Here is a 27,001-nt window from a genome sequence, read left to right as displayed (position 1 = left end):
CATACCAAAGCCATACCAGGAGCCCTGGCCCCTTGATAAACCTCTAGGTGTTAACTGCATCACCTCGGAGGGCTCACCATGCTACCGAGTGACAGATTTGTTCCTCCACTGACAGGCTGCCTTCTTTCTAGGAAAGAAATGACTTAGTAACGTAAGACTTTCTTCTCTCTCCCACCTGAGATATGAGCTAAGAGAGTGCGTTCAATTCATCAGCTACCCAGGGATGAGGGATATTACAACTGAGTACCAACTTAGAATCAAGAGTCTCTCCCCTGAGATAAGTCATAGTGAAGCTTTTCAAAAGAACATGGAGACCTGAATTTAAACCATAGCCAGCACAGTTAGTCCAGACATTTATAAGGAGCGGCCTCCTTAGGGACTGGTAACAGGAAAATTCCATATTCCGGCTCAGGTTGCTGTTTGAGGCTTCTAGTGGATATTCAATCCCATGCTTTCCCTTTAGCCTGAATCCCTACCTATTACATAGAGCCAACTCAAACTACTAGGACAAGTGTTTACTAGAAAAAGCAAAGCACAGAGAATTAGGAGGAAGCAATTAATCCTCTAAGGGTTTATTCTGTATGCTTGACCCAAGAGGTATGTTCCCAAGGGAGGATGGTGGCCAAACTGGCTAGTCTGTCCAGATGAGAAAATAGGCAAGAACAAGCCTACGATTTTAGCCTGCACACCAGGTGGCTAGAAAAAATGAATGCAATCATGGTGGCTTTGATTTTTTTCCCCAAGATGTGAGGTGAGGGTGATGTATACACCCAGAGGATTTGGGACTCTTCCAAATTCTACTCCAGCTTCCTTTTTCTTGCAGACCAGACATTTGCCAATTAGAAAAACAGTCATTTGGTGATGGCCCAAGTGTCTCTGTTCCTGCCAAGGGACCCAAGGCACAGGAAAGCAAGCATGGGGGGTCCACAGGAAGGCTCTTCTCAGATTCACATCCGTCGACTCCATATTCCACTGTTCAGAAAGTGGAAATTGATTTGGAAATTTATAAGATCATCTGCTCTTAGGCCTGGAGATCAAATGACAGATCCTTGGGATTGGTATATTAAGGGTTGCTTCTTAGATGGAATTTTAATAGGCTATCCTGAGTAAAGGAGTTCTTGGAAGCTACTTTACAATAGGGCTGGATATGGAACATTTGTGTTCAACAAATACTGGACCTATGTCACTTTGGAATGCTAGTGTTTTGGGGTTCGGACATTTCTACCATCTGACACTGTCAGTTGAATTGAACACGTATTCTCCCTATAAATAGAATTCTTTATCATCAGTTTTGTCCCTTCCCTTGACTTTCCCACTGTTCCTTGCTAGTGTCTGTAAGCGTGGACATCTCTATCCACTTCTTCAGGGAAAGGTAAGTTCAGTAGATCAAAGAAGGCAGAGGCACACGGAGAAGGCAGGTCCTTCCTTCCCACCAGCCACCAAAGAGCTTCTTTATGTTGGTATCTATGTGCTCCAAAATGAATGAAACTCTGGGATGTGACATTTTGTCTGTGTGATTCTGTGATTGACAAAGTTTCAAGAAGTCAAGAGAAAGGAGTCAAAGGAGCGTATCCATAGATAACCCTTGAGTTCTAGAAAGTGTTTAACATCTATGAAAACAAAACTAAACAAACAAAACCCAAACCAGTGGGATACTCATTTTCGATTTTCCCTTTGCTCATATTTCTTTAAAAATTGATACATCATCTCTATCCACTTCTTACCTTAGAATCCTGAGAGCACACATTTATCTACTTTGAGAGATTTTTTAAGTGTGTCTAGGCCCTCCAAACAAGTTGAGGAAATAAGAGGAAAATTAAACGGAAGGGAGGAAGCCTATGCTGAGACACCAGGCAGTGAAGTCGGCATTCTTCCAAGTAAATGGCTCGTTCCTCAGGGTCTACCTTGCTGCTCAACATGCAAACAATGCTTCTCTTGTGTTACCAGTGGAACAACATACACTGTCCCAGAATCAGGATGTCTAGACACTTCACCTGGATGTAGCATCCCTTGGGAACAGGTTTTGCCCATCCTCCAAAATTATGGTGCAGTCCCCAGAGCCCTGTGGAAGAGGGTTATACACCCTGTATGCCAAAATGACCCTCAGCATCAGCTGTTTTTAAAGACTCATGTGTATTCCCACAGGAAAACTTCAAGACACATCCTACTTCCAAGGGTGTCTCAGCACATGCCTGTTGTGGGGAGGGGCTGGGATAGGGAGACATAACCATTGACTGCTCAGAGGAAGACTGGAGGCCAGCCTCACCACCTAAGTTGATGGACTCCACTTTTCAACTTAGCTCCCTCTGAGACCTGGCACTGGAGAAGATGTGGGCATACACTCTGTGCCAGGTTCCTATCTTGGGAGGGGATGAGGTCAAGAGACTCTTTTATAATGGGATTAGAAACAGCAAACCTCAGGACTGTGTGTTAACAGCAGCATAGAGGCCCCTCTCAGAGCCCGTCCTCAGTGCTGTCCCAGAAGCCTGCCTGGTTATTGTCTCGCTCATTAACATTGTTATCGGCATGTCTCTGATGAGCATCTTCCCCTAAGGACTTCTATCCCTCTAACAACTGGCATCTAAAAACACAGAATGCATGCGTCCTCTGTGAGCTCATCACTGGTAATTTGGAAATCTCTTTCTCCTGAGGAGGATCTGTAGGATAGGGTCCATTGACAGGCGATGGAGGAACATTTATTTAGGTTGCACAATAGGACTTTATCATCAACTTGCAAATGTATTACCCGGGTTAAGACACTAATGGTTCTAATGTCCCTGAAGCAGATGCAGAGGGAAGAGCTTAAAGATTTCTTTAGATTTCAACCAAAAATGGAGTAATAAAAAGAAATATCATTGTGATTCTGCATTAGGAAATAAAAAGTAATAAAAGGTCAATGGTTTGTTTTTCTGAATTAGTTACAGGTCCCTGGCCATAGCAATGTAGAAGTGGAGTAGCCTAGCATCTTTTCAGATGACCCTATCCAGACTAGCAGGACTCATTGTCCAAGAGTCAGTGCATAGAAAACATAAAAGAAGATGCTGACCTCTATTGCTCTAGGTTCTGGGTGGGGGCAAGTGATCATTGAGCACTGATCTAGGATCAGAAATAGAAAATCAGGACTGTGTATTAATGGCAGTTTAAGGGCACTTTCAGAGCCTGCCCTTGGCATTGTCCCCAAAGCCTGCCTGGTTGTTGTCTTACCAGCTAACATTGTTATCAGCTGGATGGAGACTTTCCAAGGCCTTTCCTCCAGGGCCAGCTCTGGAGTTCTGGAAGGCATGGCTTGAATGCAGGAGCCTAAGGTGAGGGGCTGGGCTCCCTCTTTCCTGTTGACCACCTCTCTTTCCCCTTGGACTCCAAACCAAGGGAGGGCCTCTCGGTTCCTCATGTGGTCACTCACCTTTCATACCACTACCTTCTTCTTGGAATGTGTTACGAGCAGTGGTCTGATCTTCTAAGTGTTCACTCCCACCACTTCCTGAAGAGGCTACACTGCTTTGTGGAGACAGGGGGGCATGATCGGATGGGAGGCACTGAGGTCCTCTAGCTCGTAAGTCCTCATGAGACATCCATCCATGTCCTAGAGGCTGGTTTGGCACATTCATGGGTGGGGTAAGGGACACAGATCGTTTCAAAGGGCTGTGGTGTGCCTGGCCTGAGAGAACTGGAAAAAAAAATAGAATGAAATAGGTTATTCTCCCCACTTTAGCCTGGGACGCAGAATAACCCACAATACCTCTGAACCCTCAAGAGATACCACAGCTACTCTTACACTCCACTGGTGGCATAGTGGGCTGAATCAGGCCTAAGACTATCCTATCCTCTGCATGGTTAAAAAAAAAGAGGCTGCCTGGACCTGCTTGGTCTTAGTCTTGTGAGTTTGAATCTGCCTTTATTTCAAACCCACAAATCAGACTTTGGAGCAATGAGCCTATACAGTGGGCAAGGCTGACAGCTTGAAAGTGGCCATCTGACCAAGGGGGAAAGAACATGTGTTGGGCAATTTTATGTTTTAAACACTAAGCATGATGTTTTACCCACATCAGTATGGAGGGCTTGAAGGGACAGGCGGGGTAGTCACCATTGGGGAATCTTTGCAGGGATGATCTAGAAGCTGAACTAGTTAGTCTAAACAGGAGTCAAGAAACTGTCACCTCTGAGTGGGGCTCAAGGATGGAAGCCAGCCCTGACGCGACCTCAGGGTATGGGGCACTGGCAGGCATGCTGAAAGGGCTAATTCTTTCTCTTGCCCTCATGGTTCATGTCAAATTTTATCTGGCAAACACCTTCAGGTAACAAGGCTTTCATTCAGAAGCCACCAAAGCGCTCCCAGTAAGCATGGTTAGTCCTTCCACACAGTGGACAACCTCTGCATGGCTCCTTTTTTATTTTCCAGAAAACTAGGAAAAAGCAACAAAATGCACATAACTGGCCAAATTAAATTGAAGGCATTCAAAGGAGGGATTTAAGCAACATCAATGCTGAGGGAGCCGATGTTACCCTTGGTTGGTTTTGATGGGTGTGTAAAGTGACTTTACAAAATAAGACTATTCATAACTTTTCCCTCAGTCTATTTTGACTGCTGCTGTACTAATGTGGAACTGAGCCATATACATTTTTAAACATTTTCCAGGGAAGCCATTAAACTCCACCTCCAGCTCTAACCCCTCCAGTGAGACATTTTCTGTCCTACTTTTAGCCATGTATTTCCTTACTGGTAAGAACTCTCTGTGTTGTACAGTAGGTAGACCAGATGACTCAAATAGTGGACAGTATTGCTTTTAGACTGCATTTCTGGAGGGATGGTACCTACATAAAGACAAGAGCAAGTGATTAACATGACCCCACTTACTTGCCAAAAAGCATGTCTGAGACAATAATGGTATGGTCTGATGGTGAGCTGGCAACACTCTAAGAGCAACAAGGCTCAATACTTTTGGGGGTCAATGTTTCCACTTGACCTTGTGTGTGAAGTGGAGCAATCAGAAGGACTATGTTGGGGGTGAGTAGAGGTGCTTTTGACTTATTTACTTAGGAAATTTCTAATTTGAGTAGATTCTTTTGAAGACACAGGATTTTTTTTTATCTATCTTAAACATATGTGAATACAACTTAAAAAAAAAGATCCTATCAGGTTTGCCTTTTCACTAGATTAAAGAATAGATTATTTGAAAAGGCTCCCTGGAAAATGCACTTTTCTTTCCAACTGGAGAAGAACTGGCAAAAGAAAAACAAAACAAAACAAAAATAAGTAAATAGAAAACAGCAACAAAATGAAGAGAGAAACCAATAGAAAGAAAAGCTAGACACCCAGAAAATTCATTTCATGCCTGCCTAAGCATTTATGTAAAATTGGGCAGACTTGTCTGAAGCCTCTGAGCACTGGAACAGTTTGGCTCAGCTATGCATTTTTGTACCTCTGGTGGGGACTTCAAATGGTGCTGGCCAGGTATGGCCACATTTCCAGATGGGGCTCCCTCTGCACAGCTGGAATTCAAGTGAGTTTGAAACCACAGAATAGGACTTGCCAAAAAGGGATTGACCAGAGGAGGTGGGACCTGTGGTACCTAGGACGTTTAGAGGCAATCACAAAATTAATAAGCAATATCCACATCTCACGATTCATGGTTGCTGTTAGTATGGTATTTACTTAGGATGTGTGTCCACATGTGTATGCACATATATACCACATCATGTATGTGGAGGTAGGAGGACAACTGTAGGAGTTGGTTCTCTCCTTCTACTTGTGAGTCCAACGATTGAACTTAGGCTGTCAGGCTTGCTAGCAAGTGCCTTTACTCTCTGAGCCATCTCGTGGGCCCCTCATTTTAATTTGGATGCTCAGATTAATATAATGTGTATGTAGTAGCTGAATTACATTATTGAATGGAGCCAATTTGTTTTCTTGGACCTAAAAATTTCTCAAAATCCACGCTGCCGCTCACTCCTGGTGGAATGGCGTGCGTGGGAAGCTGCCAGTGTCCCAGAATGCCACTGGTGATTAGGACTAGAGGTAGATATTTTCCTCACTGAACTGGCTTATAGGGATTTGACACTTACAAAACTGTTTTTGTTTTCCTGAGCTTGAGTGAAGTCAGAAGGGAGAGGGCATGAACTTGGCTTTTGCTTCTGTCTAATAAATGACTTGTAGTTAAGATGCCAGGGCCCCCTTTCCTGGTGACTTTCCATCAAAGGCCACTTCTTCTCTATCTTAGAGGGAACCCTCTGATCCTTAGGGCTGCCCACACTCAGGTCTCTCTGAAGTCATCTTGCAGGGGCAGCCAAGCATAGAACCTTACACAAAACTTCTGATATTTGGAGAAGGTTGGGGGTTTACAGCTGTGTTGAACATCATACTTAAACCAAAGGAAGACTATTCTGGGCAAACTCCCTCTTCTTCCCAGAAGAACAGAGACACAGTCTGTGCAGGCCTCTCTTCTTAATCTTTTCTTTTTAGATTTATTTTTATTTTATGTGTATGAGTTTTGTCCATATGTATGTCCCTGCATCCTGTGCATGCCTGATGCTCTTGGAGGCCTGAGGACAGCATCGGATCCCTAGGAACCTGATTTACAGGGTGTTGTGAGATGCCAGATATTGGTGCTGGGAACCGAACCTGGGTTCTCTGCAAGAGTTTCAAGTACTCTAACCACCGAGGCATATCTACAGGTCTATCTTCTTGTAGAGAGGAGACTGAAGTGGAGAGATAACTCAGGGGTGAAAACAAACCTTTAGGTCTTAGCTCTTTGTTGTTGGCTCTTATTCTGGGTTAATCAGGTCTAATGTGGCAAAGGGGGTAACATCAGTTTTAAACAGGCATAAGACTGGTACACAGCTACAGGATTAATGAGGTGGCTGGCATGGCACCCTGGTTGCATTTCTTTCTGGAACTCAACTGAAGCAGTGACGCAATAGGGAGAGAAGATATGGACGTTCAGGGGAAATACTAAGACTAATTAGTAATAATGATAATAATAATAATTAAACATTATATGCTTATGAGTCAGGATGGAAGATCAGTAAGAACAGACCATGAGAAGCTATAAGAAGCCTTCTAGTCTGGCTGGTGGTAGCTGCCCTAGAAGGACTCTGGCAAGAGGCTCTAGAATGCACTTGCTATTGACTGCTGTGTGGTGGCCAGTGGCTAATGATTGCTTCAGAGGGCTGTCTCAGAGTCATGCTAAAATGCTGCAGAATGAAGTGTGCCTTTACAAAACCTCCACAGGGATCAGGAATTGGCAAATTCTACTTGAGTGGAAGCCCTAAATTTATGCTGCATCTGTGACACTGACAACAGCGTAGGAGAGGCAGCGTGCGGTGGGATGGCTTCGTCATATGAGAACCCACATTAAAATCTGTCCTAGGGAGCACAATCACGACTCCTTGTACCTGAATCACTGAAATGACAACTCGGGATTGTATATAGTATGGGTTCAATTCTGCTTATAGTTTTAGGAATCTCTATAAGAAATTTGAAGTCTATACTCGTCTGTACAAGAAGCCCTGCATACTCTGGCCATTGGGACGTCATAACCTGGGGAACATTTATAAATTCAAATGACCTGAAAAGAAACAGAACATATTGAGTACGTCTATTTGAAATATGCAAAAAAAAGCAGTTAACAATAATCTGCTATAGCAGCTAAGCTGTATGGCAGCACCAAGGGTGTCCCGACCCTAGGACAAACTCCATTATGCCACTTGGGGCCAGCCAGTTTCTCTGGCCTCATCTTACTTCGTGATTTTTCTTCCCATCTCCTAACATCTTTGATGTGACCCTCTTTGAACACCTTGGAAAGGAAGTATGTGACTGCTGTCCGTGGAGTCTGTCCTAAGCGTTCAGATTTAGTTCTCATTTCCTTTAACCAACTTTGACTTCGCTTTCATTTTTAATTACAGAGATAAAATTCAGGCAGAAAAAATTTCAGCCTATTTAGGACTTGTTGGAGAATATTAAGTAGAACTTCCGTTTCTGCCTCCTGGCAGAGAAGTGAGAAGGGAAAGGCAGGTGTAGGATACTGGACCTGCTATGTCTCTGGTTTGCAATCAGGCAGGTCTGAGGACCGTGAGCCACGGTCTGACAGTGCCACTCGAACAAGGAAACCCTGTCCTAACATTAACGGAGGCCTTTTGTTATGGGTCACACTTCCCAGTTCTTTTTTGTTTTGTGATTTGTGACTTAAAAGACATTTTTATGAGGACAGACTCCTTACGCTTGAGAGGTAGAAGTCTCTAGAAAGACATTACTCAGTAATTTCAAAACTGAGAGGCATGAGCCCCTGAAAATCCCTGTGCTCACCAGGCCCCCATCAGTGGGTGAAATGACGTCTCTGATTTTTATGAGCACCTGGACAATTCTGGAATTAATTTGAGATGGCTATGATAAACAAAAAAAAGATCTATGCTAGGTGTGTCGTTATTTTTGGTTTTGTTTTCATTTGCCTCAGCAGATCTGAAGTGGCATTGTTGTTTTAATGGGACCTCAACCTTTTGAATTACCAACTCATCCAGTTCCTTTGTAGGTTAACCTAGGGCGCTGGCAATCGGCAGTGGTGACTGCTCATTTCTTTGTCGAGAGACACTTTCCTCTGTAATCCGGGTCGGTTTAGGAACAGTCAGAGAACTTTCTGTGATTCCCTCAAGTTTAAATCAGCCATGACTTCTCTTGCTACCACTGGGAGTGCTGGGGGATGTTGGATGTTTGTGTTCCAATAAGGCAATAAGGACCCCTATCTAACTGATAAGGAGGTCCTCCCCCGTCTGACCATATAACCTGGGTTCTCACTCAAGCTTAGGTTCTGTGAGTGCAGAGACCCAGGGATAGCTTTCAGCTTTTTAGTTACCTACATTTTAAACTCAAGAAGCTGCCTGTTTCTCACAGAAATTTGTTAACTTTGAACTTTGTCCATTTATCTTACTTACGTGTACGGGTGCTTTACCTGCATGTATGTCTCTGTGTTCTGTGTGTGCAGTGCCCAGAAGGTGGCATTGGGTCCTGTGAGACAGGAGTTACAGACAGTTGTGAGCTGCCATGTGGGTGCAGGAAATGCAGCCCAGTTCCTCTGGAAGTGCAGCCGGTGCTTTTAATTGCTAAGACACCTCTCCAGGTCCCCTTCGTTAAAACTTAGAATTCCAAGATGTTTGTGTATTAGAATGTAATCCAGTAGCATAATTAAGCTATAAAAATTAAATCATTTTATAAGAGATGGTTATGGTAGAATATGGTCATTTATATATGTATATATACATACTTACATGAAAAAGTCATTGACATACTTTACTATGTATGATTAATATATAATGAAAACAAAATATAAGTCGTCCTAATTTAGGTATTGAAAAGGTAGAATGGGAACCCAACTATTTGCATGTTGTTAAACGATGTTAACTTATTTCACAAATGGAAAGGTCCCAAAGGGAATCCCTAGGACTCAGGTGACATGTGTATCCTAACGTGTGTCAAAGCTCACGGAAGAACACCCCCTTATTGTTCCTCACCCCCTTATTGTTGCACTTTAACAATTATTCCTAGAGCTGACCTCCCACCCCAGTTAGAGCATCAGGAGAGCCTTTGATGAAACCACGTCAGGACTCACAAAACACCTTATTTGGAAGTCTTATTGAAGGAGGTTGGTCAATATGCATCAAGTTTAAGCAGAAAGAGCTCCGCCCATGCAGCGGTTCAGAAAGGCTACTGTGTGAAAGAAACTGAGGTGGGTGATGTGGTCTGTTCCCTCTCTTAAAGGTTTGGATCTATATATCATGCACAGTGATCGTCTATGTTTCAGTGTATCTAAGCACTACTACTAGACATTTCCAACTTAAAGAATGAAGTTCTACTAACACTATTTTGGATATAGAATTCTAGGCACTTGCTTCTCTCTCTCTCTCTCTCTTTTTCTCTCTCTCTCCTTCCTTCCTTCCTTCCTTCCTTCCTTCCTTCCTTCCTTCCTTCCTTCCTTCTTCCTTTTTTTTGAGACAGGTTCTCACTGTGTAGTCCAGGCTGCCCTTAGAGCTTCACCTGACTCAGACTCCTGAGTGCTGGGATTAAAGGCTCATACCACCAAATCAGGCTAAGCACCTTAAACGAGACTCAAGGGCGAAATGGTCAGGTGACTGAGCTCTGGATTAATCAGGTAACTGAGCTCTTTGATTGGATTTGTGGTCAGAGGCCCTATGGTGGGAAGCTTTGGGAAAGAAAAAGATTCACAGTATTTCAAGAGTACATTTTGAAAAATACAAAGAGAACTTGATCAATAACATCATGCAAAAAGCCCCAGTAGGACTCGCATTTATGGTCATGAACAGATTTGAGTGAGTAGGGGGAGAAGAGAAGAAAGGATCATTAGTTATTAGGCAAAAACTCCCATGCGTTGCCACCACTGTTTCAGAAGACAGGTTACAAGCACATCCAATCAGTCAGAAGCCTCAACTCTGCATGCGTGCGCTCTGCTTCTTGCCCAAAACATTTAGAAAACCAACGCTTAGAATATGTGGACACCAGAAGAAGTTCCCCCAACTCCACTTCCTTTTCAGGGAAGAAGAGAGAACATGCCACGAAGCAGAGGTGTGATGGGATGTTCCAGGCAAGCCAGGGGTAGAAGCTGCATGCTTTTTGTGACGAGAAAGTGCCTGTGGAGACCAGACCAGACCAGACCAGACCAGACCAGACCAGACCAGACCAGACCAAACCAAACCAAACCAAACCAAACCAAACCAAACCAAGACTCTAGAAGAGAACGCTTCAGAGAACATTACAACAAAGTTGGCAAATGGCTACCCTTTTGCTCATTAGATCTTCCCTCATACGCTACTGAGATGAAACCGTTCCCGTGCAGGGTTAGTTTCTTGAGAAGCCTTTCCTGACACCACCATTTCTTGTCACAGTGTCTGCTCTTATTACCTGCAGATGGCTCAGCCCTTGGGCAGAGCAGACCTGTCTGCTTCTGACTTCACGCTATCACTTAAATATTTGGGTTTTTAAGAACTAAATTAGAATGTTTCCGTCAGACTTCTGTTACGGCATTCATCTTTAGAACATTTCCTTGTCAGTTTCTGTAATGGCAAAACTGGGCATCACCCTGTAGGCAATCTATGTCAGATAACTGCTAGTTGACATCACAACTTCATTACCTGGATTAAGTCAGACCAAAACCTAATGTAGACATTTTACAAAAATCAGAAGATTCCCATTTGCATTTCTTGTTTCCAATCAAGAGGCTCTGAAAGAATCCACTCGGGAGCCTCTTGTACAGTTCCATCAAAACCAAAGACAGTGACGTGGGAGTCATGTGACACGATCTAAGCAGGTGTCCTAGCACACTCTAGGGACAGTAGAATTGGTCCAGCCTTTTCCAAATGTGCACACTGGGTTCATTTCTATATTTTCGGATTCCCCCTCCCCCTACATTTCAAACTCTGCATGCCACCCCCAGGTTCACCCAAGAATTTCTATTCACATGAAGTAATGTCCAGAAATGAGTTTGGACAGAAGGACAGGCTTTGGCTTGTCTTGTTTATGACACCAGATTAAAAAAAAAAAAGTGACGATCCACAGATTTAACCAGACATTTCCCTTAAAGTTTCCCCACATCTTCACTGAGAAAAACACTCATTGTGTTTAGAGGAGAAACTCAGAGAGGTCCTTCAGGGCAACCTTCTCCTCTAAACCCTTTCTCTGAAGATGGCTCTCAAATGGTACCTGCTGTTCATCCCCTCACACTCCTATCCAGTGCTTTAGCACTTTATATCATATGACATCCCATCTTGTGCTTAATTACTCAACTGCTACTGAGTGTGGGGACCAGCAAGACAATCCATGTTTGCTACTGCAAGTAGCCAAGACTTCATGACTGAGCATCTGTCCCAAGGCCATGCTTGGCCAGAATTACTGAACACATCACAGTCTCTTTTAATCCTGTGCCACCAACACCAGCACCTGTTAAGAGAAACCGGCTAATTGCTTGAAAAGAGCTAACAAAGAATATTCTCAAGTCCCGTCTACTAGCTCTTGTCTTGATCTGAACCACAAACAAAGTCTTCACTACCACAAGAGCCTCATAGCTTATATGTAATAGGGACAGGCGGCTCTTATTTGAACAACAGTCAGGTGAAGTCAGCCATTATTAGAGCACGCCTACATCCTACTGCAGACAGGGCCATCGAAAGAAAGCACCATGCATTCCACTCTTTCTCTGAGCCTGACACACTCAAGTCTGCCTTGCTCAAACTACTATCCTTCTTTCTTTTTTTTTTCTGGTGTTAGAAGAAGGGTTATACATAATTAGAAATGTGTTATGTAGTCCTAATTCTTAACTTAGCTTCTCTGTAAGAGAATGAAACTAAGAGGCCCAGCAAGGCACTAGCAGGGCAATTTACTGATTAGGGAATTGGCTCTTGTTTTCATTAAAGCATTCCATCTAAATGTCAAATTCAACAATAACACATAAATGACCATTCAAAAGGACCACAATTGGAGCTTATACTGATAATTAGATGATTTTTTTTCTTTTTGGTTAATTAAGAAGAATTGGATGCTTTACCCTCTTCTGGCTTCTTGATTACATTTGATTGGATCACCACGTGATTCTGGGTGAGTTATCAAGCTTTGAATCCCGGTCCCCATTCTCTTCACCTCTGTCCTTCTCCTGAACACTAAAGCATCATGCCCTGCCCCTGAGGGTGTTGGAACACAACCAGAGTGGTACTGAATTTACGCAATTGATTTACTGTGCTCTGTGATTAAACATAACGATTGGGATTTTTGACTTGGAGCTGCATTTATCATTTAAAAGGTACTGTTCTTCCATACCATAGAGAAACAGCATTCTCATGCCTGCTCTCAATAGATCTACTTGAGTATTATCAATCACTATTGCCATAAGAGACTTCCAGAGCCAGGCCATAACTCAGTGCCTAGGGCAGGGGCAGGAGTTGAAGATCCTTACTTCTTACTGGATATTAAGATAGAGAAGGCCAGCAAGAGCCTTCAGATCCTGGCAGCAGACAACAGGCCTGAGAGGTCACTGGAGCTGAGTTGAACCCGGATGTCTGCTCTGACCTAGGGGCTGAGGGTCTATTTTCTCCCTGTCTACAGTCCCCATCTCCTCTACCTGCCCGGCATGTTGTAGAGGTGTGTGTTCACTGATCTATTTAACACGGTTTCTTAAACAATGATCACCACCCCATAAGGGGGTCCTGAAACTGAATGTGGGGGTTACAAAAAAAGTTTGGTGGCATCAAAAGTTTTCTCCACATACAACTACCAACAATTAATTCAGAATCAAGCATGTAACACATCTGAGGGGTTTCTGGCAACATTCAACCATAACGCATCAGCAGATGACTTCACTATGGCCTCAGTTCTGAGCACATGATGTGAGCAATTAGCATTGCACATACCACGACACCACACAATGCCAACAAACACTGCCCAAAACACCTAGCTCACATGCACAGCTACTGTAGGTTTTGAATTGCAGCGATTTCCCTGTATTTACAGGGTTTTCTGCTCGTATGGAGTGTAATCTAGAGCCCCAGAGAGCCCCAATCTCACTGTGAGGCTCAGACAGCCCTTGAACTTGTGATCCTCCTGCCTGAATCTCCCAAGTAACTGGAGTTACAAGTCTGCATCACAAAAGAATTCACACTTAATTCTTGATATATAAAATAAACATACTCATAGATCTTATTACTTTTCAAGTTTGATTTTGTCTTTAGTAGGTGAAAAAATTCTGTGTGTACCAAAGAATGACTTTAAAAATAAGTTTCTTTGTAGTTAATATCAGTACTTGATATATGAAGGCCATGGAAAAATTTCTAGGTGAAAAGGGTTTGGAAAGATTTTAAGTATCAATGATCTATTAAACATTTTCTGTTTTCTTTATTCATGTATTACCTGCTTGTGAATTTACCTATTTGCCAAAACTCTGCTCATTACCATCAAAGTATACTAACAGGCATTTCATAGCCATTCATAGACAGGAATGGCTAAAGCCCTGACTCGTCCCAACTCCTAGAGACAGAGGAGTAAGGAGATACCTGCTTAGCTCTTCCAGGCTGAGCAAGTGTTCACCTGTTTTTGTTGGTATGGTCACTGCTTAAAACAGGGTAGTGCTGAATGCTACCTCATCTTGCAAAGAGCTCATGATGGTGCGCCGGTTAGCTTTCTCTCAATTTGATGTAACCTGGAGTCATTTGGGAAGAGGGAACTTCAGTTGAGGGTCTGCCAATGGATAAGACTGGGTGTGGGGGGTTCTTGATTGATGATTGGTGTGCCCCAGGCCACTATGCCAGGCATCCCTGGGTGAGTGGTTCTGTGTTATGTATGAAACTCTGAGTAGGCCATGAGGAGCACTCCTCCATAGTCTCTGCTTCAGTTCTTTGCCCCCCAGGTTCCTGCTTCCGTTCTTACCCTCAGTGATGGACTGTGATGTGGAAATATATGCTGGAGGAACCCTTGCCGTTCTAAGTTGCTTTTGGCTACAGTGTTTTATCACAGCCAATAGAGACTCTGAAGACAACCATCTTTAGACAAATGTTTTGAATCCTAGACAATTGTGCGTCCTCTTGTGGCCATTTTCACTCTGCTTAAGCAATAGGAGACAGGGCAGGGACAGCCCAGGGCTTCTCTGAACATCAATCACATGCCGAAACCTCATGACACACTTTCCCTTAGTCCAGAAACACAGCTGTTGAGAGCATAAGTGATTCTCAGTCAGAAACCAATGTGTTCTGGACTCAAGGATTAGCAGTGCTGGCACCTCCTGGGACCATGAGAGAAAATCTGGCACTTAGGCCTCTCCTGGGCCTACTGAATCAGGATCTGTATTTTTGTAAGGCAGCAGGAGATGTGAGCTCCCATTCTGGGTTAAGATACATTGATTATACACTGGTAGTGAGAATTTTGGAATGTTGGTTTCTTTAAAAAACACAGAAATATCATAATATGTGGGGCCAGGGAGCCAGTATGTGAGGACTGGGAGAGCCAGTCTGGAGCAAGAGTGGGGTTGAGGCTTGTTAAAACCCTGGAAATCTTGTCCTGAGATCGACAGGAGTCGATCCCCTCCACACACCCATATGTCCTGATCTGTGCAGCCCTGGTCCCCCAGCCCTTGCCCCTCAGAGGAGGTCACGTAGTCTGGCAGCCAAGGTGGGCTTCCTCTCCTTATAAGGTTATGTCCAGCAATGTCTGAAATTCCTTCCTCTGCCTATAAGGCATCGTCACAGACCTGGTCCTGGCCAGTGATATACACTCTCCCTGAAGACTCCTACTTCCCAAAAGCCTTTGTTCTCCAACTAAATGAGCTGTCTCATTGAAGCCTGTCTCCGAGTCTGTTCTTGATGCGTTCACACGACACCTGAGGTCTCTCTCCCCGAGCCGTCCTGCCTTTCGATTTCCAGGATCTACGGTTGTGATCTCTGGTTATCACACTGATATTCGCAGGGAAGTGGAGCCAGGAATGACAAGAATATGCTTTCATTTTAATCCCAGGTGTAGGATATGGGACTGCTTCAGATTGTCTACAGCAGCTGACGATGAGTTAGTTGCCTTGTGCCAGTTATGAATGAATAGTTTCTGTGATCGTGTGATGTTTGGAATTCTGGGGATTTTTTAGAGGGTCAACAGAAGTGTGGTGGGTTGTTGGTGGGTTTGTTGGTTAGTTGTTGGTTGGTGTTGGTTGGTATTGGTTGTGGTTTGTTAAGTAGTCACACACAAATAAAAAACAACAACAAGAAGAAATTAGATATCCTGACAGTTAAGATCTAACTTGCCCCAAGGAACTCAATGCCTCTGATCAGCAGGAAGTAGTCTAACAATAACATTGCCCCTTTCTAACCCGACTTTGTTCTGGGATCTCTTTCCTTTCCTCTTTATGCTTTTTCTCTCTCTTATTTAGTGTTAGGGGAGTGAAAGGGTGAAAGAGAAGGGGTTGGAGAAGGGTGGAGGAAAGAAGAACCTGCAAAGTAGCCAAAGACAGCTACACACACCCTACTCCAGCATGCTGGGTACTTGTTCTGCTGAAGTTGGGGTTAGAGATCAACCAAAACCAACACATCCTGCTGCAGTGAAGAGAACTTGGAAGTTCAGTTGGCATTTACACCATCCTTTCCTGCCTCAGGGCTCCCCAGCAGTGGTTATCAGAAGCAACACCATGAGCTTGTGATGAAACATACTTACTATGCACTCAGGCATTTAGAAGAGTTTAAGTGCCACCGGAACTGTTACCCTGGTTGTTAGAGTATGATTACCCAAACTGGTTATGGAGGAATAAACTCAATACCTGCTAAGCTGATGGCGACGATACTTCTGGAGCATTTTCAGCATAGGACATGGACATGGGCATAATGCCATAAGAGCTGAAATGTCCACATTTGGTCTGTATACTGATGAAGGCTTACCAGCTCCGCTCTATCTTCTTTGATAGTGTCTCAACTTGGCCTTTACTTATCTCCAACATTTCTTAGGGGGCTTTTATACTTTATACTAAGGACTGAATAGCTTTATGTATCCAAAATGAAAGCTCCAGTACTGAGATATTTCCCAAATGAAATTTCCATGTATTTTTAAGTGTTCAGATTTCACATTTATTTGGGTGTAGGTTTACTGTATATGACTTATCTTCTTTCCCATTAAATATTAGTATCTGGAACTTACAAAACCTTGTCTGTCCTAATATTTGTAAGCAATGCTGACTGACCAAATAAAATTCTTATTGGAAATCCTTAGTCCCTCCATTATATTCAGAACTTCAGGTTGAGAACTTATTACAAGTCTGGGTGACATTTGGTTCCTCATAAGCAAAACAGTTAGTGAAGGTGAATTCAACAGGCATTTATTGAATGTCCACGATGTACCAGGCTCTAAAAGCTGAGAGCACAATGCTGAGGAGACCATGAAGACCAGGAGAGGATGTCTTAGCCCCTCCCAGAAATGATCTTCCAGGATACTATTAGCCCATCAAAACACTCTAGCTCATTTGGACATACTATTTTCCCTAGTCGCCCTTTTTATTATTATTATTATTATTTTACATTTCTGTATCTTTGAAAGTTGGCCTTGTAACATGAGTAGAATGGCTAATTGGAGAGGAGAAGAAAGCAGCTGCCAGCTCTCACCAGGACAGATGCTGGAGAGGAAGAAGCACGAAACTGCATCCTTCCTCCTGCTCCTGCCTGGTCCCAGTGTTCTCGTGTCCCCTGCACATGTAGACTCTCATTCCATCGTGAAGAAAGACACTCTCACCCACTCATCCTTCTCTGTTCCTCTACCTGCCTCGGCTGGGGATACTGTACTGCTCTTCTCCCCAATGCAGAGCTTTCACCCCTGAAGGCTCTTTTTCTCAGTCCTTTATTCTCTGAAGAATAGGTCACATGACAGGGAAATACCACAGCATCAGCATTTGCTAGGCTGATTGCAGGTCAGGCACTCACTATGTTTACACACTGTTCCATTTGCTCTCCGTGCAATATCTGATGAGGTTGATTATATCAAGTCTCTCCCTCTGCCCCCACTTCACAGACAGGAAGTTGAGGGCAGAGAGATTAAGAACCAAATATGAGACAGCAAAGAGGTGACAAGAGTCAGGGTTTAATGTCCAAGGTTCTGTGATTTTTTTTTGGGCCTGTGCCCTTAAGCCCAATGCAACGACAAAAACAACCTCCAGGTTCGACAATCCACCCATCCATCCATCTATCCATCCATCCATCCACACTCATCCATCCATTCATCCATCCATCCACCCATCCACCCATCCACCCATCCATCCATCCATCCATCCATCCATCCATCCATCCATCCATCCATCCATCCATCTACCTGTCTATCCATCCATCCATTCGTCCATCCATCTACCCATCTTTATAGCCCTCTATCCATCCATGTATTCATCTACCCCCTCTATACATTCAACATAGTATTGTTGTCTTTTTTAAGACTTAATTTTAAGGGGAAGGGGAGAAAAAAAAGAATTTTAAAATTTTTGAGAGTGAAAGTGAGAGGGGGGAGGTTTCCTGGGAAGCCAGAAGAAGGTATCAGATCCGCTTGGAGCTTGGTTTACAGGCAGCTGAGAGCCACCTGCCTGTAACAGCAACCAGAAATCTCTAACCATTGAATCATCTCTTCAGCTCCACAAACATCGTTTCTGTACACTAGTGACTAGGGTTACAGACGTCAAAAGACAAATCCATACGACACGAGGGCTACACAGCTGCAAACAGCACTTCTTACCCTTTATTAATCCACCCCCTTTAATCATTTGGGAGCACACAGTAGTGAGGAGCCTTAAGGCGGCATTAATACTCTAAACAACACTTTGCTCGGAGGCTGCTGAAGAAGGTAAAAAAACAAAAGAGGCGATTTCTATTTCCATCAAGCTGCCCTAGTGCCCCAAGAACTAGAGAGTTTCTGAGCTGCATTCTGAATCACTCTGGCCCTCTCTTTCACGGACAACGGATTAAGGAAGTGTGTGAGAGCCAAGAAACCTGCCTCCTTTGCCTCTGTGGCCATCCATGTTCTTTCCTTGGCTCTAGTGGCTCTTCCATGCAACTGATGGAAATCCATGGCTCTGCGTAGCACAGACTCCTGGAAGTTGAGTTAGCAGCCGCCCACCCAGCCACACAGAGAGCACCTTACTGCACTTGAGTTTCTCCCAAATGGCTCACAAACTTCATGGGTATGCTCTTGTATGGGTGTTGAGGGCTGAGCTAGGCAAGCATCTACATACAAGAAGCCAAACCAGGATCCTTTTTTATTTTAAATTGCATTCTGGAGGAACGTCAGAATTAAGAAAAACAGACTAAAAATGTTAAGATAACCCTAATGTTTTCCTGAAGGAAAAGCTGTGCCTCAGGAATGGTTTTCCTCAAAGTGAACGTCCTGACTCACCAGGTAGCAGATGGGGTTGGGACAGAGATTTACATTCCTCAGTCAAGCCCTCAAGAAACTCAGGAGAGGGCAATGCCAAGGTCTTACTGAAGGGTGAGTGTTAATGTTATTTATGTGCCCAACGGAGTCGTCCTGGCGGGCTTTTTAATGATGGTGCTACATTCTTTTTTAAACACTTCAGCCAAAAACATTATTTTCAGGAGACTAAAAGTGTCAATAACAGTGTAGTTTGCTTCCCTTGTTTGTTCGTTCGTTCATTCATTCATTCATTCATTCATTCCTGAATTGTCACAACAATGCAGACTCATAGGCTGGGAATGTAGGTCAGGTGTAGAGGACTTGTCATGCTCTGTGTGTGAGCCCCCAACACTAAATAAACATGTATTTATGATTGAGCACATATCATCTATCCCACCCTGTCTAGGCATTTGATAAGCTAAAGAATCAAAGGTCTCAGATATTACACATGTCCAAGGTCACTCAGAAAACCAGACACTGAAGCCAAGCCTAGAATATCTGTGTTTGGTGTCTCCGTAGTCGCAACATAACTTTGGTCATATCAATGTCATTAAGAAAAAACCCAGCAGACAAAGGCTTGATTGAGAGTGGATAATTTCTGCCTTTGTGGCTTATAGCCTGCAGGACCCACAAGCTGAGGAGGCCATGTTCACACCACATAGGAAGCACAGCAGAAACCAGGATGCCAAGGGCAGTTAGCTGTTTGTCGCTGGTATTTCCAGAACCGGTTTTGTCTGGTCTTCACTGCCTGGGATTTATCATGTGTAGGCAAGGTACTCCATGTCTGTGGTTCCCATGTTAGCCGCCTGCTACTGGTCAGGACCTAACAGGTCATGGGACCCTCCACTTTTGGAAAACTCTCCAGACTGAACCATAGCTCTGAATTCAGTACTGTCTATGCATTTGCAAGGTTAATACCTTCAGCCATAGTCCTCACCCACAGATGTCTTCTCCTCCATTGTAGTCAGTATATTACTCAGTCCAAATACTGTTCATTTAGTTCTGATATTTTATATAAAAGTATACTTGTCTGGCAGTGTACGCTTAGGGTTTGTGTGTGTTGACTAGGGCTGGCTGTCATTTATCTTCTGTATTTTTATGGATAGCGAACTCTACCTCACAGAATCAGTGTTTCCAGAGGTGAGCTCTGGAGAAGCAGAGGTGAGAGAACAGCCTTCAGGCCAAAGCAGTCTCCCATGCTGGACTTCAGTGGCAGCTTTGCCTGGAGTAACAGCAGTTTGAGAGGATGATTGCCAAATGTGTTCATCCTCTTGCTCCTAAGCTACTTGGGGCGAGCCAGCATCACAGAGCCTCCGTTCAGAGACAGGAGCATTTGCTGTTTCTCGGCCATGGTTTGAGGCTCCTTTTCTGGAGTGAAAATCCAAGACATAAACATAAACTCCCTTACGTGCTCTATTCATTATGGAAGAGCAATGAACTGCCGGTATCGACCATTTTAAACATCTGTCCAGGAGCCTTCCCAGGCTGGAAAGCTGCTGCCGTGCAGCCTGGAGCTGTGAGGGAGGGAGAACTTGGGCACCAAGAAGGACCCAGAATTCTGAGCTTCCAGTTGAGCACTTGGGGAGCACCGTTTGAGTGGGCGACTGCCTAACAGTCTGCCATTGGCCACCGTCTCAGCTTCACAGAGTGAGCTGTGGGGGCAGAGGAAGCCCTAAGAAGCCAAAATTATACAGCTGTCTCTAGGGACAGCAAGGTCATCAACAGAAAATAGGACAGGACCAGGGCTACACAAATCCTTACATTCCTGTTTACAGACACACCGAAATGGAAAGAAAACGGCCAAGGAACACATCATTTGCCTGCAAGATGGCCACTTTCTCTGAGCGTGGGCAAGCATGCACTCCAGAGAACAGGTGCACTAAGCAACCATGCTTACCTTAGCGTTGGGATGTGCCTGCAGCTCAGATCCACTTTTAGGGACTGGTTAACCCAAATCACACAGTTTATACTGTCCCCACAAAGGGGCGGGGGCACTCTTGAGAAGCAAGGACTCTTAGACTTAGGGTTAGCCAACAGTGCTTTGTTATTCTTGAATTTGGAGCTATGTTCCGTGAATAAACAGCTGTACAGATGTGTGGGTTTTGCTTTGTTTTTACTTCTCCCAGTCCCCTGCTTTATTGTTCTTGAGTGAGCTCTGACTCTCACGTTAACATTTGCATGTAACTTTTACTTGAGGTGCTAAAGATGACGCTGCCAGACCTAGCAGAGTTAAAGACAGTGTCACAAGTACGACTTGACTAAAGACACGCACGCCTGTGTGAGCAGCTTTCTCACAGAAGAGCTCCCAAAGGCCTAATGACTACAAAATCCCTCCAACTTCAGAAGCGGGCTGTGAGCTCCACCATTCTCTCAGTACAGCCAGCGGATGCAGACCCAGACCAGGTGGCACTGGTGGGCTCATGCCAACATGTTCTCTCTCTCTAGCTTCTGACCATACTTGGGATGACTGCCCTTCTATGCATTTATAAGGACAGCTGAGGAGAGGCCAAACCATCATATAATGGAACTTGCCTACAGCAGAAAAAAAAAAGTTCCTGTTAATCATCCCAACATACGGAGATCAGCTATATACCCTAGGGAAAAAAAAATCATCTCCAGGAATATTCTCCATAAATTCTCTTAAATATGTTCCAGCTTATGAATGGTGAGTGAGAATCTCGGGAGATGGGGACCGGAATCTTCAGATTTGAAGAGTTCCTGCTGGTGAAGATTAATGAGCTAAAACCAGACAATCTACACTACAAATCACACGTTTAGTCAATGGGAAATGATTTGACTCAAACAGATGCTGTCGGGCAGCTTCTTAGGAATAGAAGCAGGATGAGAGATGTCATCTCTGTGTTTTCTATCAGATGCCTCTCTTGGATGCTGACAGCAGACAAGCAAACCTACTCTGCTTCTTTGTAACTTTCATTCTTTGCTCCTAAGGAGGCTGATGTTCCAGCTGTTGGCAGTGTTTGGAAGCCTTGATACCCACGGAGGCTAATCATAGACCATCTGGGGGACCTAGTATTGAGGGATAGCTCTTGATTTTGGCGCTGACTGTTGCTTTGTTTCAGTTTTGTTTCGAATCTACAGTTGAAAATAGCTCCAAAGTTGCTTGTCTCTGCTTCCACTGTGGAAACACAGGCGGGAATGGTAATGTGTCAAATAGTTACCAAACTCCTTAAAACAAGGTGGTTCTCAACCTTCCTAATGCCTCAACCCTTTATTTAATGCAGGCTCTCATGTTGTGACCTCCAACCATAAAATTATTTCATTGTTATTTCAAATCTGTAATTTTGCTACTGTTATGAATCATAATGTAAATATCTGATATGCAGGATATCTGGTATGTGACCCCTGCAAAAGGGCCATTCAACTCCCAGAAGGGTCACGACTCACAGGTTGAGAATCGCTGCTTTAAAACACAGAGCCTCCAAAGAGTTCCCATTGCTTCCAAAAGAATCCCACCATGTGGGATGAAACCCTGAGTGCTGGAAAAATGGTTTCAAATGGCCTGGAATCCAGGCCACAGCCAACTGAGCCTGAGGAGTCTCAGACAGAGGGGTGTGTGTGTGTGTGTGTGTGTGTGTGTGTGTGTGTGTGTGTGTGTGTGTGTGTGTTTAAATGAAAGAGAGCTGGATGTGGTGGCACAAGCTAGTAGCAAGGCGTAGCTCCCTTGGGAGGTTGAACTAGGAGATCATAGGAGCTCTAGGCAAGCCTGGGACCCCTTACCCCATGTGATATGGTTCAGATTCTCCCCATCCCCATCCCAACTGAGGCCTGGACCAGAATTCTACCCTCACTAAGACCTTGACTAGCATTTCTTGCCTGTGTCCTTTTCTTTCTAAACAGCGGAAACTGGGCAGTGCCTAGAGATGCTTCTTTTAATAAGAGACTCCGGTAGTTTTCCATATTATCCTCCTGCTCCTTCTTAGCAGGCCTGCTCCAGGCTAACCATCTGTGTTTTCTGTTAGAATGCCGCTCTTTCCTCCACTCTCTTCCCAAGCATCTTCATGCCTCTGCTTTCTATACCTTTCTAAGTGGCTGGCCAGAGTGCTTGCCTGGACTCACTGAGTGGCGGAGCAGAGACTGTTTCCCTCGCCTGACCACAGCCCCCCACTTCCTGCTTCCAGTATCCAGGTAGCATTTCCTGGTTTTCAAATCCTTTTTTTTTTTTTTTTTAAATGTGAAGGAGGCCAAAGTACAATGAGAGCTTCTGAACGTACAGAGAGCATGGATTCTGGCAGGGGACCCAACCCAGCTTTGACCCCCACAGTGCTGAGCACTCAGTGCTGGGTGTTCAGTCTTGGTACTCTCTGGGATGGAGACTTCCCTGTCTTGTAAACGCAGAATGAAGGAGCAGAGTATGACCCTTAGTCCTTTCTAAAGGCTTGGGAATCCCTGGGAGTCTATGCTACTCAGAGCGACACGGGGGTAGATTGCTAACCCTTTCAACATGACATACTATTTTTTCCTGGAAACGCTCTGCATGCTCAGGACTGGTCACACTTCTGTGTCATGTATCTGTACATTAGTGAGTGACATTCTGCTACTTAAGGACTATTTTGATAAATCTGAATAATACTCTTACATTACTACAAATCATTCTTGTTTAGTAGTAGACTCAAAATCAGAACATTGATAGCTACCTTTACTTACTATTTATTCTTCCTTTAAAAAAATCAGATATGTTTCAAGTTATTTAATAAGACTTAATATGTTGCTGAAACAACCTTTGGGAGGGATCACGGTATTTACAGGATACTAGGTATTATTATTATTATTATTATTAATTTATGTGCACTTATGTGCATGTGTGCACACGGGCTCAAGGCTTGAGAGAGGGGTCGGCTCTCTGATGCTGGATTGCCAGGCAGGGGTGAGCTGCCCGCCTGATGTGAAGGCTGGGAACTGAACTCAGATTCTCTATAAGAACAATATGTGGTCTTAACCACTCAGCCATTTTCCTAGACAAATACTGGATTTTTCAAGGTTTTATAAGGGTCTTCTAATTTTTAATTGAGAATTTTATACTTGTGTATGTATTTTGATCAAACCTACTCCTCATTCCTTCCTCTCCAACTCCTCCCCCTGACCCCTGCCTAGTCTTAAAACCAGAACAAAACAAACAAAAAACCCATGACACCAATAGACATAAATGTGTTGATGAGGGGGTGGGGGTGGAGTTGAGCTCTAAAGTACTGCTAGCAACTAAGAAATGCCGAGAGCAGGAGAAACAGCCTTCCCTAGGGAAGGACACACCAGCTGGGGGTCAGCCCTTGAAAACACAAACGAACAAGCAGCATTATACAGATCAAGCAGTGTGTGTGTGTGTGTGTGTGTGTGTGTGTGTGTGTGTGTGTAAAGAAAAGGAGACCACGAATATGAGAGAGCAAGGAGGGGTATATGGAGGGTGGGTTTGGAGGGAGGAAAACGAAGGAGAAAATGATGTAATTGTATTATATCTCAAAAATAAAAGAAGAAAGGAATGCAAATGATACTGAGACAGAAGAAAATGTGGGATCATTAGAACTGTTCCATCTAATTAGGAGACCAAAGTTACCAGTGAAGAATCCACAGTTACTGTGGTTGGATCATTATGATGAGTCTGTATTTCAGATACTCACACTCAAAAGCAAGTCCGTGTGTGTGTGTGTGTGTGTGTGTGTGTGTGTGTGCACACACACACACACACACACACACACACACACACACACACACACACACACACACAGAAAAGACTAATTGCAAGCCTTAATGTCCCTGATCTAATTGAGAGGATAGACCAAATTTTGGGGCATGAGGTTGTGGCTGTGTCTTCTATGTATTGCTCATTCAACAGCTGACTAGCAGGGCCCTCACAGCTGCTGTGTTCTGACTCATTGGAGAAGAGGGGTGGAAGGTCCACTACCCCACAGGGTCATGTCACGAACAGTGCTGGGTTTCTAGCTTGTGGTCCTGTTGTGAGGGTTGTGGTGGCTTTGGCAGCAGGGCCTGTCTGGTGGGAGGAGGCCGTCAGGGTTGAGATGGTAAAGGTCAAAGCCAGGATTTGCTATCTGCCCTGTTCTCCTCCTGTCACGTGATCCCATCACCCCTCCCCTGACCTACCATGACAGACTATACCTTCTGAAACCATGAGACCCCCAATTCCCTTCTCCCTTAAGTTCCTTCTGTCGGGGCTTTCATCACACGACGAGAAAAGGAATAAAATTCTACACAAAAAGACTATGGAGCTCTGGGCTCTAGTGGTTAAGAGCACTAGCTGCTCTTCCAAAGGACTGGGTTCAATTATCAGCACCTACATGATGGCTCACAATCCCCTGTAACACCAGTTCCAGGGGATCTAACACCATTTTCTGGCCTCTGTGGGCACCAATTGTGCCCATGACACACTGACATACATGCAGGCAAAACACCCGTACACACAAGGTAAAATGATTTCTAAAAATTCACTGATGATGAAAGGGTGTGTACATATTCAAGCTTTAAGTTAAAGTGCTTAAGGTCTTATTCTTTATGGTTCAATGTTTTTAATGGCTATTACAATGAACACATCAATTTCCCATCCTGAGCAGGACCACTGAGAGGTCTTCTGATAAAAATTTATCCCCATCTAATATATGAATAAAAGAGATATTTAATAGTCAAATAACTTATCCATGACTATACCCCTAGCTATTGATCAAGAACACCTTTTTTGGGTATCGAAGAGACGGTTCGGTCATTGAGAGCACTTTTCCAGAGAATGGAGATTCAAACCCCAGCGTGCACATGGCAGCTACCATCCTTTTCTGAGGGCTCCAGTGCCCTTTCCTGGCCTCTCCAGGCACTGCACATATGTGGTACACAAACATACATGCAGGCAGAACACCTGTATATGTAAAATAAAGAAATCTAAAAACAGTAACAAAACAACACAAATCATTTTGTTATTTATATCCCGAATTTAAATATCTAAGATGTCACACATAGCCTTATAGTTCTCTTCATGGGACACTGCATGTAGCTTGTCTCTCAACATCTTATGTGACTAGTGGTGTCCTGTAGTGTAGCATGGGACACTTAGGGACACCCAGGGGGCCTTTAGATCACTTGAGATCCATTAGGGAGATTTTCACAAAGTCCTAGGTAGTTCTCATCAAGGCTTGACATAGAAACCTGAGCCTGGCCATGCCCAGCTCCTCCCTCTTCCTGACTGTCGTGTGATCATTTGTACACATGGTCTTGAGACTGCCATCTGCCATGATGTGGGACAGCCAAATGGATCCTCCCAGAACTGAGCCCAGGCAGGTGCCAAGCAAGCCCTTGAGCTTCCGGAACTACTGGAGGCTGAGTGAATTTCTTTGATAAACTAGCCTGGCTCACATACTTTTTCTTTTTGTTTTCTTTCCTTTTCTTTTCATTAGATATTTTCTTTATACACATTTCAAATGCTATCCCGAAAGTTCCCCATACCCTCCCCCCGCCCTGCTTCCCTACCCACTCATTCCCACTTCTTGGCCCTGGCATTCCCCTGTACTGGGGCATATACAGTTTACAATACCAAGGGGCCTCTCTTCTCAGTGATGGCTAACTAGGCCATCTTCTGCTACATATGCAGCTAGAGACACGAGCTCTGGGGGGGTACTGGTTAGTTCATATTGTTGTTCCACCTATAGGGTTGCAGACTCACATACTTTCTTTTTTCTTTCTTTCTTCCTTTCAGGCTGACCTCGAACTCAGAAACCCACCTGCCTCTGCTTCCCAAGTGCTGGGATTAAAGGCGTGTGCCACCACTGCCTGGCCTCCCATATTTTCATTGGTAACAAAAAGCTGATGAGTATCAATGTCTTAGTAAGCAAATCAGATGTCTTACTGCACAGAGCAGCCTGTTACAACTCTTGTAGCTGTGTGAAGGTGAGCTAGCTCAGTAGGTAGAAGCATTTGCACCCAGGCCTCATAGTCTGAGGTTGATCCTGCATCCCACAAGTTGTCTGGTAGGAACTGTCTCCAGAGGTTTGCCTCCTGACCTGTACCCATGCATGTCGCAGATGAACTGTGGTTCTCGCTGTGAAACATCTCAGCGCCGTGGACTGAAAACTTTAAAGC

The 27,001-nt window shown here is 44.2% G+C and overlaps 1 protein-coding gene across 6 annotated transcripts in view; it reads right to left on the bottom strand.

The window, feature by feature from the left end:
• Samd4 (sterile alpha motif domain containing 4) overlaps nt 1-27,001 on the bottom strand; it is a 222,853-nt gene that overhangs the window by 49,301 nt on the left and 146,551 nt on the right. For 2 of the 6 annotated variants that reach the window (XM_006519627.3, XM_006519628.2), the window contains exons 3-4: nt 5,421-5,570; nt 3,404-3,667 (exon numbers count right to left, since the gene is read on the bottom strand). The exons of 2 other annotated variants lie outside the window; for them this stretch is intronic. In XM_006519627.3, coding sequence (XP_006519690.1) covers nt 3,404-3,667; nt 5,421-5,570 — 414 coding nt within the window. The remainder of the gene's footprint in view (nt 1-3,403; nt 3,668-5,420; nt 5,571-27,001) is intronic. 2 more of the 6 variants (NM_001037221.2, NM_001163433.1) reach the window with 1 other exon arrangement.

The sequence above is a fragment of the Mus musculus genome, chromosome 14 (assembly GCF_000001635.26).
Source record: "Mus musculus strain C57BL/6J chromosome 14, GRCm38.p6 C57BL/6J".
In the NCBI taxonomy this organism is placed as follows: Eukaryota; Metazoa; Chordata; class Mammalia; order Rodentia; family Muridae; genus Mus; species Mus musculus.
The sequence above is the reverse complement of the archived record's forward strand: the minus strand, read 5'-3'. Positions and strand labels throughout refer to the sequence as shown.